General features: G+C 65.5%; 2 protein-coding genes across 3 annotated transcripts; one reads left to right on the forward strand and one right to left on the reverse strand.

Moving 5' to 3' along the window:
- Positions 1 to 211: 211 nt before the first annotated feature.
- Positions 212 to 2,128, reverse strand: LY6H (lymphocyte antigen 6 family member H). Its single transcript, XM_054590569.1, has 4 exons — positions 2,006 to 2,128; positions 1,628 to 1,755; positions 968 to 1,087; positions 212 to 708 (listed from the first exon to the last, which is right to left on the reverse strand). The coding sequence occupies exons 2-4, from the start codon at positions 1,692 to 1,694 to the stop codon at positions 473 to 475; spliced, it is 423 nt and encodes a 140-aa protein (XP_054446544.1). The 5' UTR covers positions 1,695 to 1,755; positions 2,006 to 2,128; the 3' UTR covers positions 212 to 472.
- Positions 2,129 to 2,657: 529 nt separating this feature from the next.
- Positions 2,658 to 13,819, forward strand: GPIHBP1 (glycosylphosphatidylinositol anchored high density lipoprotein binding protein 1). Of its 2 annotated transcripts, none has more exons than XM_054590568.1 (5): positions 2,658 to 2,739; positions 11,779 to 11,847; positions 12,340 to 12,465; positions 13,268 to 13,381; positions 13,482 to 13,819. In XM_054590568.1, exons 2-5 carry the CDS (start codon positions 11,796 to 11,798, stop codon positions 13,715 to 13,717), a joined length of 528 nt encoding a protein of 175 aa, XP_054446543.1. In that variant the 5' UTR covers positions 2,658 to 2,739; positions 11,779 to 11,795; the 3' UTR covers positions 13,718 to 13,819. The 2 variants fall into 2 exon arrangements, with proteins under 2 accessions (XP_054446543.1, XP_054446542.1); XM_054590567.1 differs by lacking the exon at positions 2,658 to 2,739 and adding an exon at positions 10,103 to 10,302.
- The last annotated feature ends 1,215 nt before the right edge of the window (positions 13,820 to 15,034 follow it).

Below are 15,034 nucleotides of genomic sequence, written 5' to 3' on the forward strand. Positions count from 1 at the left end.
CTCTAACCCGCCCCGCCACGGCTCCGCAGCCTCGCCAGGCCCGCGGTCCCCCAGGGAGCCCGGCATCACGGCCCCGTGCCTGGCTGGCGTTCGCCTGCTTTTCCCCAGCACCTCACGCCCGACCCCCTGGGGGAGCCCGTGCCCCTACGCCCAGGCCTGGAGCCAGGTCTCTAGACTCAGAAATAACTTTATTTCTCTGTGGAAGACGCCCTCACAGCTTGGCTGCTGAGCTGGGCACGGCTCAGCCCGGCTTCCTTTCAGCGACCTGGAGGTCCCAGCCCCCCGCCCTCACCCCCAGACGTCCTGCCCAGCCAGGGGACGCTGATGTCCGGCGGGTGCCCTGCTGGCTGGGACTCGGAGCTGGTGGAGAGACAGGGAGGGGCGAGGGCCACAGACGGTGGGGCCGAGCGGAGGAGGAGGCAGCCGCAGGCTCCAGGGCACCAGCTCAGAAGCCTTTCGGAGGGAGGGCAGCTCAGGGCCCAGCCCGGAGGAGGGCGGGGCCCAGGCTGAGCAGGAGGCCCCCCGCCAGGGCCCAGGGGCTACCCCCCGCCCCGGGCGCCCCATTGCACAGATCCTTCTCGCAGCAGTCCACGTCCACTTTTAAGATCCCAGAGTTAATGAAGCCCATCAGGTAATCTGAAAAAAAGTGCCGCTTCACGAAGTCGCAGGACGAGGCGCACATCCTGTTCACGGAGTGGTCCTTCCGGCCTGGGGGGTGGGGAGGGCCTGAAATGCGAGCCCTGCCTGGACCCTCGCTGCCTCCGGCCCAGGCCAGGCCCAGGGCCGGGCCCGGGGCCCCAGAAAGGCCGGGCTGGGCCGTCACCCAGCCCACGCTGTCCTCAGTGACATGGGAGGGGCCACGGGGAGGGGGCCAGGGCCAGACGGGCACCAGCTCAGGGTCACACAGCGGGCCAGAGGGCCACAGACCACCCCCAGGCTCGCTCCCCGGGGCCAGGCGCCAGCTTACTGCTGCTGGGGTCGGCGATGCGGACGCTGGCGCACACCGTGTCGGACGGCTGGCACTGCTTCGGGGCGCAGCGGCTGGAGTTGGTGGTCAGGGTGCAGTCCTGGCACCACAGGCCGTGAGCTGGGCGGGCCGAGGGCAGGATGACCAGAGGGGCCGAGGGCCAAGCGGGCCAGCCCCCGCCTCCTCCCACCTGCTGCAGGTGCTCCTAGGACAGCCCCGCGGCTGCGGGCGGCTGTGCGGCCCCCAGCCTGCCGCGGCCAGGCCAGACTGGCACCTGGAGGACAGGCCCTCCCTGGCTTCCCCTGAGAGTGCCCCTGCGCGCACAAGCCCCTAACCCCCTCGGGTACATGCCACCTTTCCCAGAGTCCTGTTCGTCCTAAGTTTCCAAGGACCAAACAGGACTCGATGGGCAGCCAGGTGGGGCTCTGAGAGCGATGGAGCCCAGAACCCCGGCACTGAGCAGGGCCTCCGTGCGGGACCAGAGGGTGCAAGGCCCCGAGGCAGAGCGCTCTGTGCCCTCAGGAGCTGGGAGGGCCCCGCGGGGTGGCCGGGGCCAGGCGGGGCTGTGCGCTTGATGGGCACGCTGACAGGACGGAGGCTGGGGCCCCGCAGGCCGGCCCTCTCGGCGAACCGGCCCTCCCCGAGGGCGCCCGGACTCACCGGGGGCGGAGCCCAGCAGGGCAGCCAGCAGCGCCACGCTGAAGCCCTTCATGGCTGCAGGCAGCATGCTCCAGGGGGGCCTCGCGAAGGCGCGGGGGCTGCGGGCGCGGGTCCTCTGGGGCGCAGGCCTGGCCAGGAGAAGCCTCGGTCAGCAGACACAGCCGCCCCGCCCCGCCCCGCCCCCACAGCTGGCCCGAAGGGCCCTCTCCTTTCCTGGCCTCCAATGCAACCTCCTCCCGGGAATCCTCCGCCGGGGTCGCCCGGGAGCTCGAAGAGCCCCACCCCCAGCCCATCCCCCACACAGCATCCCCTCCAGCGAGCCCGGGTCTGCCCTCCGGCCAGTGACAGGCTGAGGCGCGCCCACCCCGCGCCCGGCACCTGTGAGACAGCGAGTGTCGGGGGCGCGTCTTCTCCTCCTCCCGGGGGAGCGGCGGTGCGTCCGGGGAGGAAAGGGCAGGGCAAGGTTCGAGAGAACGGTACCTGCTGGTGGGGGGAGGGGCGCGCGCTACGCCCCCACCCGCACCCGGGCTCGGGGGCCGGGGACCCCCCGCGGAACCCCCTCCCTTCGCCGCCCCCGCACACGCCTCAGCGCTCACCGCTGATCGGAAAGCGGAGCGCAGGCCACGGGTCGGGAGGCCCACTCACATCCCTGGGGTGTCCGCGCTCGGACGCTCAGGGCGGAGCGGGCGGTGCTGGGGGCGCGGGAAGCGGCGTCCTCCGGTCTCCCTGTGGACCGGAATCGGGGCGCAGCCTCGTCTTTGGGGGAACGCAGCCGCAGACGCGGACCCCGCGCGAGGGGCGGAGCTGGGGCCGGGGGGCCGGGGCGCGAGGGGCGGGGGCGGCGGGAGGCGCGCTGCCGGGGCGCCCCGGGCTCCGAGGCCCGAGCCTGGCCGCTGTCCCGGACCGTCCGGTGCCAAAAGCCAGGCGGCACCGGCCCGCCCGCGCGCCCGCGCTCTCCAGCTCCCGCTCCCTCCACCGCCTCCGCCTCCCCCTGCCCAGGCGCGGGCGGGATCCCTTCCCCCTCCGCTTGGCTGAGATCCCCTTGGAATTTCTCGGAAGAACGTTTACTGCGAAAAGAAGCGAGACGCACAAGGACGCAGAGAGGGAGGGAGGTAAGGAGCCCACGTGCGGGTGCGCGTCCGTGTTCACAGACTGGCAGCCTTGCCCCTGCGCAGCCCCGGCCCGTCCGGCCGTTCGGGGCCCTTCTCCCCGAGCGCCCGCGAAGGCCCCGAGCGAGTAGCGGCTGCAGCCCCGCGGACGGCCGCCTCCACCCGCCAGCCCCCAACCAGGGCAGGACGTCCAGGCCCGCGGCTGCTGCCCGGGCCGCGGCCTCAGCCTTGGCTCGAGCCTCCGCCCGCGCAGCTCTCGGCCTCCTCAGCCTTTGCACCCGCGCCCCCCGGGCCCGCAGCCGGTCTCGGCGGGGCTCCGCAGAACCCGCAGCGCGGTGCCGCCCGGGCCGTCCAGCAGCTAACTACGCGGTGCCCGCTGCTGGCCTGGCGCTGCCCTGGGGCCCCGACAAGAGGAGAAGAGGGTTCTGTCCCTTGAATCGTACATCAGACGAATGATTGTCACTGATATGTCCTTGTGAGATGTGCCAATCTCAGCGTTCACTGAGCGCATAGTGTGTGCCCTAAACCCTTGCTGCGTGTCACCTCGTTACCCTGTGCCCTGAGAGCAGCGGCGTGTTGTCGTGGGTCCCATCTCAAGGGAGAGGAAACCACGGCACTGAGAGGTTGGGATCCCTGCCCAAGGTCACACAGTGAGTGACCCAGTGACCGGCGGGTGACCCTGCTGATGCTGGGACCTAAGGCCTGGCTCCAGGGCCCGTGGCCTCCCCGCCCTCCTGCGCTGGGAGCAGTGAAGGCAGAGGAGGAGCCCACGCAGCCCGGGCTCGGGGCTGGGCCTCCCGCAGATCCCACGGACCTCAAACGCCAGCTCGAAGTCAGGAATCAGAGGCGCCCACAGGAAAGAGGCCTCCAAAGTGCGGCGCCGCAGAAGCAGCGACGAGGGACGTTTTTGTCCCCACACACTTTCCAAATCGAAGGTGCCAGAGAGAGAGAGAGTATAAGAGCCATCTGCTCTGCAGGTTTAAGATACAGTAAAGGAAAGAACACTATCCAAATGGACCACGCTTACATGAGGGAAAAGGAAAAAGAAACCCTAGGAATGAAAAACTTTGCCTTGAAATTAAAAAGCCAGCAGAAACCTTGGAAGAATTATGCTAAGGGAAAATAAAAGTCACTGAGAAGCACACGTTGTATGATTTCCTTTCTGTGAAATGTCCAGGAGAGAAGCAGGTCAGCGGGCGCCTGGGGCCCCCCCTCCCAGGAGTCAGGGCCCCCGTGGGCGTGCGGGCGGTGTTCTAAAGGCAGGCAGCGCGGACGGGCGTGCGCGTGACCAGTGGGGAACTGCGGAGTTACAGACTTCAAAGGGGCGCATTTTACAGGAGGCGGGTTGTATTTCAAGACAACAGCTGTGAGAGAAAAAAAAACAACTCCGCAAATTAGACACCGTGGAAGAAGGAACGTGTTAACTGGAATATCAATCGAAAGACATTGTCGAAAATGGAGCACGAGGGATAAGGAGACAGAAAATGGAAAAGAGAAGCTCAGACAGAAAGGACAGCGCACCGAGAGTTAACACGGGTCTGGCCGGAGTCCCAGCGTGCAGAGTCACTGTTTGAAGAGATTACGCTGCAGAATGTTCCAGAACTGGTGAAAGATAAGTATTTACAGAGAAGCACAATGGGTACTAGAGAGAAGAAACAAAAAGAAAATCCCCACCTAGGTACCACCTAAGGAAATCACAAGCCACCGGAGACAAAAGATTTCCAAATTAGCCCAAAGGGAAGGAAGCTCCGCTCTAAAAAAATAGTCGCGGGCTGACAGCAGAATTGGAACAGCAACAACACAGGCGAGAGACAGTGGCGCGGTGTCCTTGGAGGAACCAGAACAACAGAGACTGACGTTCACCTCAGTGGGCTTGTGCGCAGCGGGCCGCTGGCAGGGCCGTGGGTGGGCCTCCCTGATCAGCAGGAGGTGTGGGTGGGACAAAGGCTGACCTCCCCCAAGCGAGAGGGGGTTCTGCCAGCGAATGGCCTTTGCCCTCGAACTGAAACACTGGCTCTCCTGCCTGCGGGCCCACCCTGCAGAGTTTGGACTTGCCAGCCTCCACAACTGCTTGCGCCAATTCCTTAACGTGAATCTGTCTCTTTTGCTTTCTCTCTCTCTCTCTTTCTCTCTCTCTTTCTCCATGTATATGTACACACAGACACTCACCTATGAAGTCAGAAGTCAGGTCTGTCCGGAAAACATCCAGCCATAGTTAAAATAACAAGAACAGTTTGCATGATATTGGTGTACCCGGGCAGCCACGTCAGTTGGGGGTGGTCGGTACCACTGAGCGAGCGTGCGCACTGTGTGGCCGTCACATTCAAAATGACTGGGCGAGTAGAGCAGCGAATCTGCATCATGTTTTGCATTGAGTTCGCACATTCTCTGCAAACACGACTCAGGAGGCCACAGCTGCAGGCAACTCGTGACTGGCAGCCTCGTCACGGCAACACGCCTGCTCATGCATCACGTCTCGTGCAAAGTTGTTTAGCAAAACATCAAATTGCCCAGGCGACTCAGCCCCCCTACAGCCCAGATTTGACACCCTGGGACTTCTGGCTTTTCCCAAAACTAAATCACCTTTGAAAGGGAAGAGATTTCAGACCATCGATGAGATAGAGCTACCTAACACAGATGCAGCTCTTGGAAATTGGGAGAACTGTGTGAGGTGCCAAGGTGCCTCTTGGAAAGGGACTGAGGTGTCACTGTCCCATGGACCATGTTTCTTGTATCTTGTGTCTTCTTCAATGAATGTCTCTATTTTCTGCAGTGCTTGGCTCGATACTTTCTGGACAGACCTCATGTATCGCTCTCTCTCTCTCCCCCCACCCCCCTGAAAAGGAACCTCCTGTGCTGTGAGGCAATGAATCCGTCCTGGCCTCCACCCTCTCTTTCCATCCCGTTTCTAAAATGGCACTGATCGCTGACCTTGAAACCATTTCCAAGTTCTCTTGACTTTGTCCAAGACATTGTGAGGCCATAAATGGTGCTGCTTTAAGCCCCTACATGTTGGGGTCACTTGTTATGCAGCCCAAGATGGTACAGGAGGCGGGGCTGGTGTAACCCCGGCGAGGACATTGCGGGCAGGAGCCCCATGTCCCAAGAGCAACGCCCAAGGAGCGGGGCGCTGCAATGCCCAGTGCCCCGGGGACCCTGGTAGGGCCGTTCCCCCGAGAGCCCGGACCAGAGCTCTGCCAGGTGGGCTTGGTTGCCAGGGAAACGGAGATTCCTATCCCAGTTTCCAAGCTGCTCTCTGCCTTCCTCCCGATGCCCACGTGGGTCAGTGTCCTCCTATCAGGATTTTGTAAACGAGAATAACAATCCATCAGGATTAGCAAAAGAAAGGGCCTTTTTCAAGGGAGTAGGAGGAGGCGTGGCTGCAGGGCCCACCCCTTCAGAGGGCCCGCAGGAGCCGGTGACGGACAGAGTCAGAGGCCACCGCCCTCCAGCCATTGGCCGGCACACCTGGCGCCCAGAGCAGAGGGAGGAGTCTCTGGGTCAGCCCGGTGGTGAGAGGCGAGTCTGGGGTCACAGAGAGAGGCTCTGCTGAGCTTCCTGCCGGGGACTCCGGGGATTCCGGGTGGCGGCCTCAGAACCCCCCCAGGCCTTCGCGAAGGACGGCTGCCTTACAAAGAAGGGCCATTTCCCAGAAGACCGGCGGCCTGGCTCACCGAGAGGGCCTGCCAGGGTCCCGGGGGCACTGTGTCACTCTCATAGCGCATTTCCTGAAGGGCTGCCGAACTCTGAGATGGGGGCCATCCCTGACCCCAGAGGCCCCAGAATAGCGAGGGGACAGGAAGGATGCTTGGCTGAGCGGTGGCCCCCAAAAGATGTTCAAATCCTCGCCCCCACCCCCCTGGCCTGGGGTTACGACCTTGTTTGGAAAAAGGGTCTGTGGATTGGATTGAGGTAAGGCTCTGGAGACGAGGCCATCTGTGTCCTTATGGGAGGAAGGAGGGGCCGGGAGGCGGAGGCCAGAGTGGTGTGGCCGTGCCCAGGAGCGCCCAGGAAGCTGTGGCTCAGCAGGACGCGAGGTGCTGCACAGAGCAGCAGGCAGGAGAGAGAGGACGCAGCCCCGGGACACACAGGAAGTGGAACGGGGACCGGAGGGAGCCCTGGATGCTGACGCTGTGTGCACGCTGTGGCAAAAGGGACGTGAGGCCAGGGCGCGCCAGGAAGCAAGTTGTGGTGAAGAAAACTGAGGAGGAATGGGACTCATGTCTGCTGGGTGCAGAGGACCCCGCTCCAAGACAAGGGGCAAGCCAGGCAGGGCCGGGGAGGGACGGGCAGTGGGCATGTGCGCTGGCGGAGACGCGCCCCATCCTGGGGTCCGGGGCAACTTCCGAGGACAGAGCCCGGGAGAGGGTGCATAGAGACTGCTGGATGGCAGGCGGGAACCCAGAACAAGCCCACCACAGCCTGCCAGGGGGCAGCCAGCGGCCCTCACCCGCGGAGTCTGTCGTTTTCCTGGGGTTGCAGAGACTGGAGGTGTGGAGCTGGGAGTGTCGCTAACCAGGGTAGGAAGGGCCGACAGCGTTGGCTGAGGGGCTGAGCCTGGCGGGGGGGGGGCAGTGAGGGACATGGGGCCAGGTGTCTACTGCAGCCAGGAAGGAAGCGGGACAGCAGGGACCCCCCATCCTTCCCCTGGGTCACGCCCTCCCCGCCCAGCTCACAGGAAACAGACGCTTCTCCCGCGGCTCTTGGCACCCACTTCCCTGCCTCCCGGATGTGGAGGTTCGGAGGCAGAGGTGTGGGTGGCCAAGAGTGGCCGTGCTGGCGTGACCCCGGGAGAGGGCTAGTGAGCTGAAGCTGAGGGACAGGCCCCCAGGAGTGAGGGCGTCAAGGACCCCGGGGCTCCCCCTGGCTGGGGAGCAGAGGAGAAAGGGAGACTCATGTCCTCAGGCAAGGGGAGGGATAGGGCAGCAGGGGCGACGGTGCCTGGAGCAGGGAGCAGGGAGCAGGGAGCATGGCAGAGGCGGGTGCCTGCGCATGGGGGGTTCGGAGGGGTGGGCCGGGATTAGCTGGGCGGGGCCGCTCGCTCGGAGTGAAGACAGGCATTTCCCTGCAGGAAGCTCCCAGCCTCAAGGTTTGAACCAACTTCATCAGCAGCTTCTTACCTGCCGAAGGATGGCAGGCTCCACTGGAAAGAAAAACTGTCCTCCTAGAGAGAAAGCCAAGTGCACGCTTGGGGGCCAAAGAAAAAAAATGCCTCCGATAAAGAAGGTCACCTGGCCACAGCAAGCTCCGTCCGGCAGGGAGAGGCGGCCCTTAAATGCAAACATCTGAAGAGACGGCTGGACAGTCCTTAGCTGCACACCCATCTCAGGGAGTCGGGGGAGCGATACGAGAGGGAAGGGGAAGGAAGGAGACCAAGGCCATCTCAGGAGTCTGCGCTCGGAGCAGAAACAGTTGTGGCCGAGCACAGGGTGGGGCAGGAAGCGGGCTTTTTGCGCCTCTCAGGGGATCCCTGAGTCGGTGGAGCCAGATGTCCGGGGCCGCCCTGGGAGGGGGTCCTGCTTCAGCAGCTCCGTGCTGGCAGCAAGGGCCCTGTACCTCCCCTTTCTCTCCTCCACTTTCGGTCACGTCAGTGTCACCCCAGACCCAGGGCCTTAGGGGGTCACGGCCGGCTCCTGGCTGCCAAGAACGTGGGGCGGCAGACCTGTCTCCCCGTCCACGGTGGGGGTGGGGGAGGGGCGCACCTCCTGATGATCCTGGAGCCCCCCAGGCCCCGCGCTGGGGCCCTGCACACCACTGGGCCCGGTGGGGCCAGCACCTGTCGCACCTGTCGCTGAGGCTGGGAGGCGCCAGCGATGGTCTGGTCGCAGACCAGAGCTGGCACTCCCAGGGGGGTGGGTCAGCAAGGGGAGGGGGAGGCGTTTTGGGGCTGCAACCTCTGGGCTGGCATTTACCCAAAGGAGGCGAAAGCTGTGTCCACACAAAGACCTGCCCGCGGATGTTTCTCGCAGCTTTGTTCACAAGCGTCAAAGCGTGAAGCAACCGAGACGCCCTTCAGCGGGTGACGGATGAACATAAGCTGCGGTCCATTTAGCAATGGAAGATGACTTGGTGCTAAAAAGGAATGAGCTCTCAGCCAGGTGACTTGGAGGAACCTTTTTATTGTTTTTAGATTTTATTTGTTTATTTTTAGAGAGAGAGGAAGGGAGGGAGAAAGAGAGGGAGAGATACACCATTTAGCTGCCTCCTGCAAGCCCCTGGCTGGGGACCTGGCCCGCAACCGAGGCCTGTGCCCTGACTGGGAATCGAACCAGGGACCTTCCAACTTGCAGGCCAGCGCCCACCCCACTGAGCCACAGCAGCTGGGGCACACAGGGCATTTTTAGGACAGTAAAATGCTCTGTGTTGTGACACTATGACAATGAACACATGCTCTTATTCCTCTGTCCAAACCCACGGAACACGCTCCCCCGGGACAAGCCCAATGAGAACCGCGGGCTCTGGGGCTTACGGCGCGGCCGCGCGGGCTCCTCCTGGTGAGGGAGGTCGGGGCTGGCAGGGATGTCGGCTGTGGCAGAGGTTCTGGGGAGGGTGGAACACAGGAAACGTCTGTACCTTAACTTCGCAGGGAACTGAAAATTGCTCTGAAAAAAAAGAAAAGTCTTTTAAAAAAAGCTGAGGACCCAGAAAAAGAGGGGTGCTGGCCTGGCACCGGGGGCTGGGCCGGGGCGGCTCTGGGCTGAGCACTGCCCAGCGGAGCACGAAGTCCCCACAGAGGGCCAGCCCACCCGCCGGCTCTGACGCCCTGGACCTGCAGACACACGTGCCCCCCTCCAGCGGCCTCCGTGCACCCTCACTGCGCCCCATGTGACCCCCAGCCCGGGACCTGTGTTTTCTGCCCGCAGGCCTGCTGGCCTGGCTGTGGTCGCCTGAGGCTGCGTTCTCTCCTGCCCCTTCACGTTCCCCTGGGGCCGGCCCCAGGGGCCAGCGAGCACACGGAGCCGGAGCCAACAAGGGCAGGTGGCCCTGGGCAGCTCCAGCCTGCGTGGAGAGATGGGCCCTCGGGAGCCTTGCCCGGCTCAGCGTGGGGACCCGAAAGCTGAGGGTCGGGGCACAAGGCTGGGGAGGGGCCGGCACCGGGGCCACGCTGCGGGAGGAGCAGAACGGGGCCTGGGGTGTCAGCCGCAGGGCCCAGGGTGCGTGGGCGCCGGAGGCGGAGCCTGGTCCTTGCCAGCACCAGCCGCTGCGCTGGGACTGGCTAGGGGCTGTCCGGTGGCCGGCTCAAGGTAACTCGCCAGTGCTGCGAGTTACACAACTGAAGGAGTCCCCGGGGAAGGAAGGGCCCCCGGGGACAGCCCCAGCGTCCTGCCAGCCTTGGAGAAGGGGCCTGGCGGGCAGCCAGGAGGCTCCAGCGGGCGGCGTCCAGAGCACGACCTCCGACCGCAGAACCTTTCCCCCGTTTCCACCCAGAGTGCGGCCTGGACGCTCTCCTGTGGCTCAGGACATGAGCTCTTTCCTTCCTCTCCCTGGCTGCGTAGGATTCTGCAGGCTGTTTTTTTAACATCAGTTGAGGGAGACTGATGTCTACTGTGAGAAAGGACATGCAAGGTACATCGTTGCTGAGCAGAAAGAAGCTGGTGGCCTGGGACAACCAGCCAGCAGCCTCCCCAGCCCCCTTCGGCAGGGGCTGGGGGCAGGGTCTGTGGGGGGGGGGGGTCCAGAGCACAGGCCGCCGTCCGGGTGGGTGTTCTGGCCTCCGTTCCCACGCGGAAAGCCCAGGCTTGGCGGTAGGGGGGAGGCGGCACCAGGGGATGAGAGGTCAGCCCCTGGCTCGGGAGATGCCACCGCAAGGAAGGGGATGGGGACAGAGTCTGGGTAGGAAATGAAGGAAAGAGGAGGCTTTTCAACAGTTTGCTTTTATTTTTCTGCTGTACGACACGCAATTGCATTGACACCCAGAAAGGGAGGCCCCGCCGGCAAAGGGAAGCTGGCTCACTCGGGGTCCGCCCTCGGGGCCTGAAACAGGGGCAGAAGGGGCGCCTGCGCACCCACGCTGCCAGCAGCCAAAAGGAGGAAGCGGGCTTGGTGCCCAGGGGACGGAGGGAGGGCTAGATGGGTGCGGCCGGCCGTGCCCTGGAATGGGGTCGTTCCCCCGTAAGCAGGAGGGAACAGGAGGGAGGTTCCGACACTGCTACGGCAGGGATGGGCCTGGAAGCCTCGATGCTGCGTGAAATAAGCCAGTTCCCCAGGGAGGAGCCTCCGGTGCCCCTGTGCGGCCCCCAGAGCAGCCAGGCGCGAGGGAGAAGGGGCCACGGGCCACGGGCTGGGAGCCCGGTTGAGCGGGGCGGAGCCGTGTGCGCAGGGGCGCCAGGGCCTGCGCGGGCGGCGCGGTGGCTGTGCTTGGTGCTCCTGCCCTGGGCACGTGAAATCGGTTATGACGGCAGGTGTTTTACTATGTATCTTTCACAACAGTGTTTTTAAATTGGAAACAAAATTAAAAAGAACTGGGGGGCAGACGCAGGGGGCCGCCCAGGCCCCCCTCTAGTCCCCCCGTGGGTTGGGCGGGAGGAGGAAGGCAGGCTCAGCTGGACAGCTCGGCCCCCAGGGAGCGCCCTGGGCAGGGGACCCCGAGGTCAGGGAGGGAAGGAGAGGGTGTGGGTGGGTGGCCTTGGGAAGGCCGGCTCGTGGGTAAGAGCGAGGGGCGGGGCCGGATGTGTGCTGTGTGTTTATCTACTATACTCTTACAGAGGCCGTGGAATGTCAGCGAGCCAACTCGGGGTGGAAGGGGCCTGGTCTGCAACCTGCAGCTGTGGTGACCCTGAGCTCCTGAGGCTGTGGGCCCTGGGCCCGGGTCCAGACACGGGGCAGGGGGCCGTCAGGGGTCGTGCTGCAGGGCAGGGCTGGGCCCCGGAGGCCCCCAACCCAGGCGGCACCCACGGCCAGCCACAGTGACTTCCCTCCCCCGGGTCCCTCAGGTCCAGGAGGGAAGCTGGCCAATTGTTTGAGGCTGCGGCTGGGGGGCAGGGCCCAGGGGCCTGCAGGAAGCCCCCCGGCAGCTGGCGCTCTTTGCCACACTCCCCACAGGCTCGCACCGCGGCAGGATGAAGGCGCTTGCGGCGGCCCTGCTTGTCCTGCTGCTGTCCAGGCAGCCAGGTACGAGGGGGCGAGGGGTGACCCTGGGGTCAGGGGAGGGCAGCAGGGCCCAGGCCCCCAGGGACCCCAGCCTGAGGACAAGACGGCTGGGGAAGAGAGAGAGGGTGAGGCTGGAGCCTGAGCCCGGGGGAGAGGGCCGGCCCCTGGCTCCCACAGCCGCCCCCGCCAGCCCCGGGGCTCCCCTCCCCTCAGCCCAGGGCTCAGCCCCTCTGAAATGCAAGCTTGGGGGCCCCTCTCCTCTCCCAGCCTCCGTTTCACTTTCTGCACAAGGGGCAGACCAGCCTGGGGGCTGGGGGTGGGGCTGCCATAAAGGGGCCGCGGCCCTGCCTCTGGCCGTGTGAGGACTGTGCCCGGCCGCACGCTGGGCAAGCAGAGACCGAGAGACCCGGCGGCCCGGGAGATGGGCGGGGGGGGGGGGGCGCTGGGCCGAGGGCATGTCCTCTGCACCTGAGCAGCAGAGCCTTACGGGCCTCCCTGTGTGGCCTGGGACAGGACAGGCACAGAACAAGGACATGGAGGAGGACGAGGAGGACGAGGAGCAGGGGGACGAGGACGAGGACGAGGACGAGGACGAGGAGGACAAGGAGGCCGGCTCGGTGGCAGGCGGCAGGGGCAAAGGTACCCGCGCCCCCGTCCCCCCAGGGCACACCGCTCTCTTCCAGCACGTCCGGCGGGCGCCGCAGCCCCAGCCGGGCGGGGGACCTGCGTGACGCGCAGGGATGGGCTGCCCTCCGGCGCGGCAGGGGCGGGTGAGGCGGGCCCTGACACCCCGCGCTCAGCACACCCCTCGCCGCTCGCCCTGACCGCAACCTTCAACTGCGTAAGGGGGGCGACGGTGCTGGGGCAGAGATGGCCCAAGGGGGCCCGAGTGGAGCGGCCAGCGGGGCCTGGGTGTTGGTTCTGCCCAGAAAGACAAGAGCGGTCTGGCCCCGGTGGGGCAAGGCGGTGGGGGGGACCCCCTGGGGGCAGGGGCTTGGACGGGCTCCTGCAGGGGACCGGGAGCGGACAAAGGCTTAGGACAGAGCGCCGCGGGAGAGGCGAGCCCGTCCCCACTCCTCACCCTGACACGCCGCCCCAGACGGTGGGGGCCGCCCCTCCTCTGTCCCACCCGCAAAGACAAAGCGGAGCTATTGTTACCATTGACCCGCGTGGCCTGCGGCTCCCAGCTCACCCCGCCCCCACCCCCGCATGCCATCCCTGCACCCACCACCCCACCTGCACCCTTGCCACGGCTCTCGCACCCCAGGCCGTGGCCCGTGGGGCTCTGCTGGCCAGTCCCCGGGAGGGGCCGCGTTCTGGGGGTGGCAGCTGCGGTAGGCAGGTGGGCGGGTGGGCAGTGGAGGCCTGGAGGGGAAGGGGTGGGACCGGGGAGCTGGGGGCTCCGGGGCCATGGCCGCAGCCTGAGCCCACCTGTCCCCAGGACTGCAGTGCTACACCTGCCTTACCCTGAGCCAGGAGGGTCATTGCAACCAGACGCGCAGCTGCAACCCCACTGAGCCCTTCTGCAAGATCATCACCTACGAGTGGGACTTTGGTGAGTGGCACGTGGGCGCCTACAAGGCACACAGCCCTCGAGGGGCCTCGTCCCTGTCCAGACGCCCAGTGTGACTCGCTTTCTCCCCCCCATTCCCCAGGATCAGGTATTCCGGCCACTTACTCGCTATGGTGTGCTGACTCCTGCACACCCGTCACCAAGACGGCGGACGGGACCCTGATAACCACGACCTGCTGCCAGACCAATCTGTGCAACATCCCACCCTGGCAGGGCCAGCCGGGCCGTGGGGCAGGGGGCCCCCAGGGCAGCCCTGGAACTGTGGCCGCCACCTTCCTGCTCAGCCTCCTCCCTGGCCTCAGGGCCATGGGGCCTTGAAGGCAGCGGCTCCTCCATCAGCCCGGGTGGGCCAGCTGCTCGCCTTCCCCCGCCCCACCAGCTTAGGAGAATAAACTCGGAGAGCCCGCACTGGCTCCTCCCAACCCCTCTGTGTGTCCTCAGTTTCCCGGCCTGGCCCTCTGGCCCTCCTCTGCCACTGCTCGCACGCGGTAGGTTCCCGGCATGTGGGCCTCAGGTCCAGGCCTCAGCCGCTCACTCTCCACCTGGGGGAGCCCCGCCCTCTTCTCTCCCCAGTGTCCTGCCTCCATCCGCCCCTCTGCATCCCAGCCCCTCACTGCGGGGGGCTGGGGAGGGGCGCTGCGGAGGTTGGGGTGGCCATGAGGTGGCCTTAAGGAAGGGGAGCGGAGAGAAGAGGAGGAAAGGGGGAGCCAGGAGAGTGGGCTGGGGTGGGAATTTCCAGCCAGCCCCTCAGCCTGGTGGGTGTAGTTTGAGGGGGGTGAGGGTGGGGGGTGGGGGAGAGAGTGCAAGGAGGGGCCCAGAACAGGCCTGGGGGTCCCTGAGGAGAGCAGGCAGTGGGAGGGGGAGAGCAGGAGAGCCAGGCCCTCCCTGGGCCAGAGGGCGGCTGGGCCCCTGGGGGTTCCCCGGCATCTGCTCGGGCCGGGCCGGGCCGGGCTGCGTGCTGGCCGCGGGGCGCTGGGCCTTCTTGACCGGACCAAACTCCACCTCCGCCAGGAGCTGCTGCCAGGATGGAGCCTTGAGGTGGCGGAGGGAGGAGGCCTGACCTTGGCCTCAGTCTCCCCATCAGAGGTCAGAGCCGTTACAGAACGAGGCTTAGAGGACCCCTAGGCCCCCACCAGCTCGAGGCCCCGGGAAGTCCAGAGTCCTCTTCTGCCTGTTGTCTGCCCAGCAGGCAGCGTGGCGCCCCCAACTCTCTGTTCTCCCCTCCCCTTCCTTATTCATAGAAACCTCAAGTCCAGCTGGAGGTGGGGGCAAATCCCTTAGGAGAGGGGGGCGTGCCTCCTTCCCCTTCACCCCTTCTGCTGGCTGGAATGATGGCTGGGGCTCAGCAGCCGCCTTGTTCCCTGAGGTAGCACTGAGAACGGCAGGCAGCGTGGCGAAGGCGCCCGGGTCGTGGGTGGCCCGGAGCCAGCAGGCGAGCCCTGCGCTGCCCGACCCAGGACCCCGACCCCGGGGGAGGCGGGGAATTCCTGCCATGCCACAGCTGGTTATTTAGGTTTCTCCATCACTTGCGTTGTCACACGCTCTCCCAAGCAGCCCCTGGTAAGGCCTCTACCCCACAGCGCGGGGACTGCTGAGGCTTCTCAGCCTTCCTCTGTGAGACCTGGGGACCCCAAT

Source organism: Pteronotus mesoamericanus, unplaced genomic scaffold (genome assembly GCF_021234165.1).
Source record: "Pteronotus mesoamericanus isolate MK-2021 breed Mesoamerican mustached bat unplaced genomic scaffold, CSHL_Meso_final scaffold_174, whole genome shotgun sequence".
In the NCBI taxonomy this organism is placed as follows: domain Eukaryota; kingdom Metazoa; phylum Chordata; class Mammalia; order Chiroptera; family Mormoopidae; genus Pteronotus; species Pteronotus mesoamericanus.

Coding starts and splice junctions, on each gene's coding strand:
- GPIHBP1 (XM_054590567.1), top strand. CDS start 10,275: ATGTCTACTGTGAGAAAGGACATGCAAG. Junction 12,466..13,267: donor GGCAGGCGGCAGGGGCAAAG/GTACCCGCGCCC, acceptor ACCTGTCCCCAG/GACTGCAGTGCTACACCTGC. Junction 13,382..13,481: donor CACCTACGAGTGGGACTTTG/GTGAGTGGCACG, acceptor CCCATTCCCCAG/GATCAGGTATTCCGGCCACT.
- LY6H (XM_054590569.1), bottom strand. CDS start 1,694: ATGCTGCCTGCAGCCATGAAGGGCTTCAGCGTGGCGCTGCTGGCTGCC. Junction 1,088..1,627: donor CCTGCTGGGCTCCGCCCCCG/GTGAGTCCGGGC, acceptor CGGCCCGCCCAG/CTCACGGCCTGTGGTGCCAG. Junction 709..967: donor CATCGCCGACCCCAGCAGCA/GTAAGCTGGCGC, acceptor CCCACCCCCCAG/GCCGGAAGGACCACTCCGTG.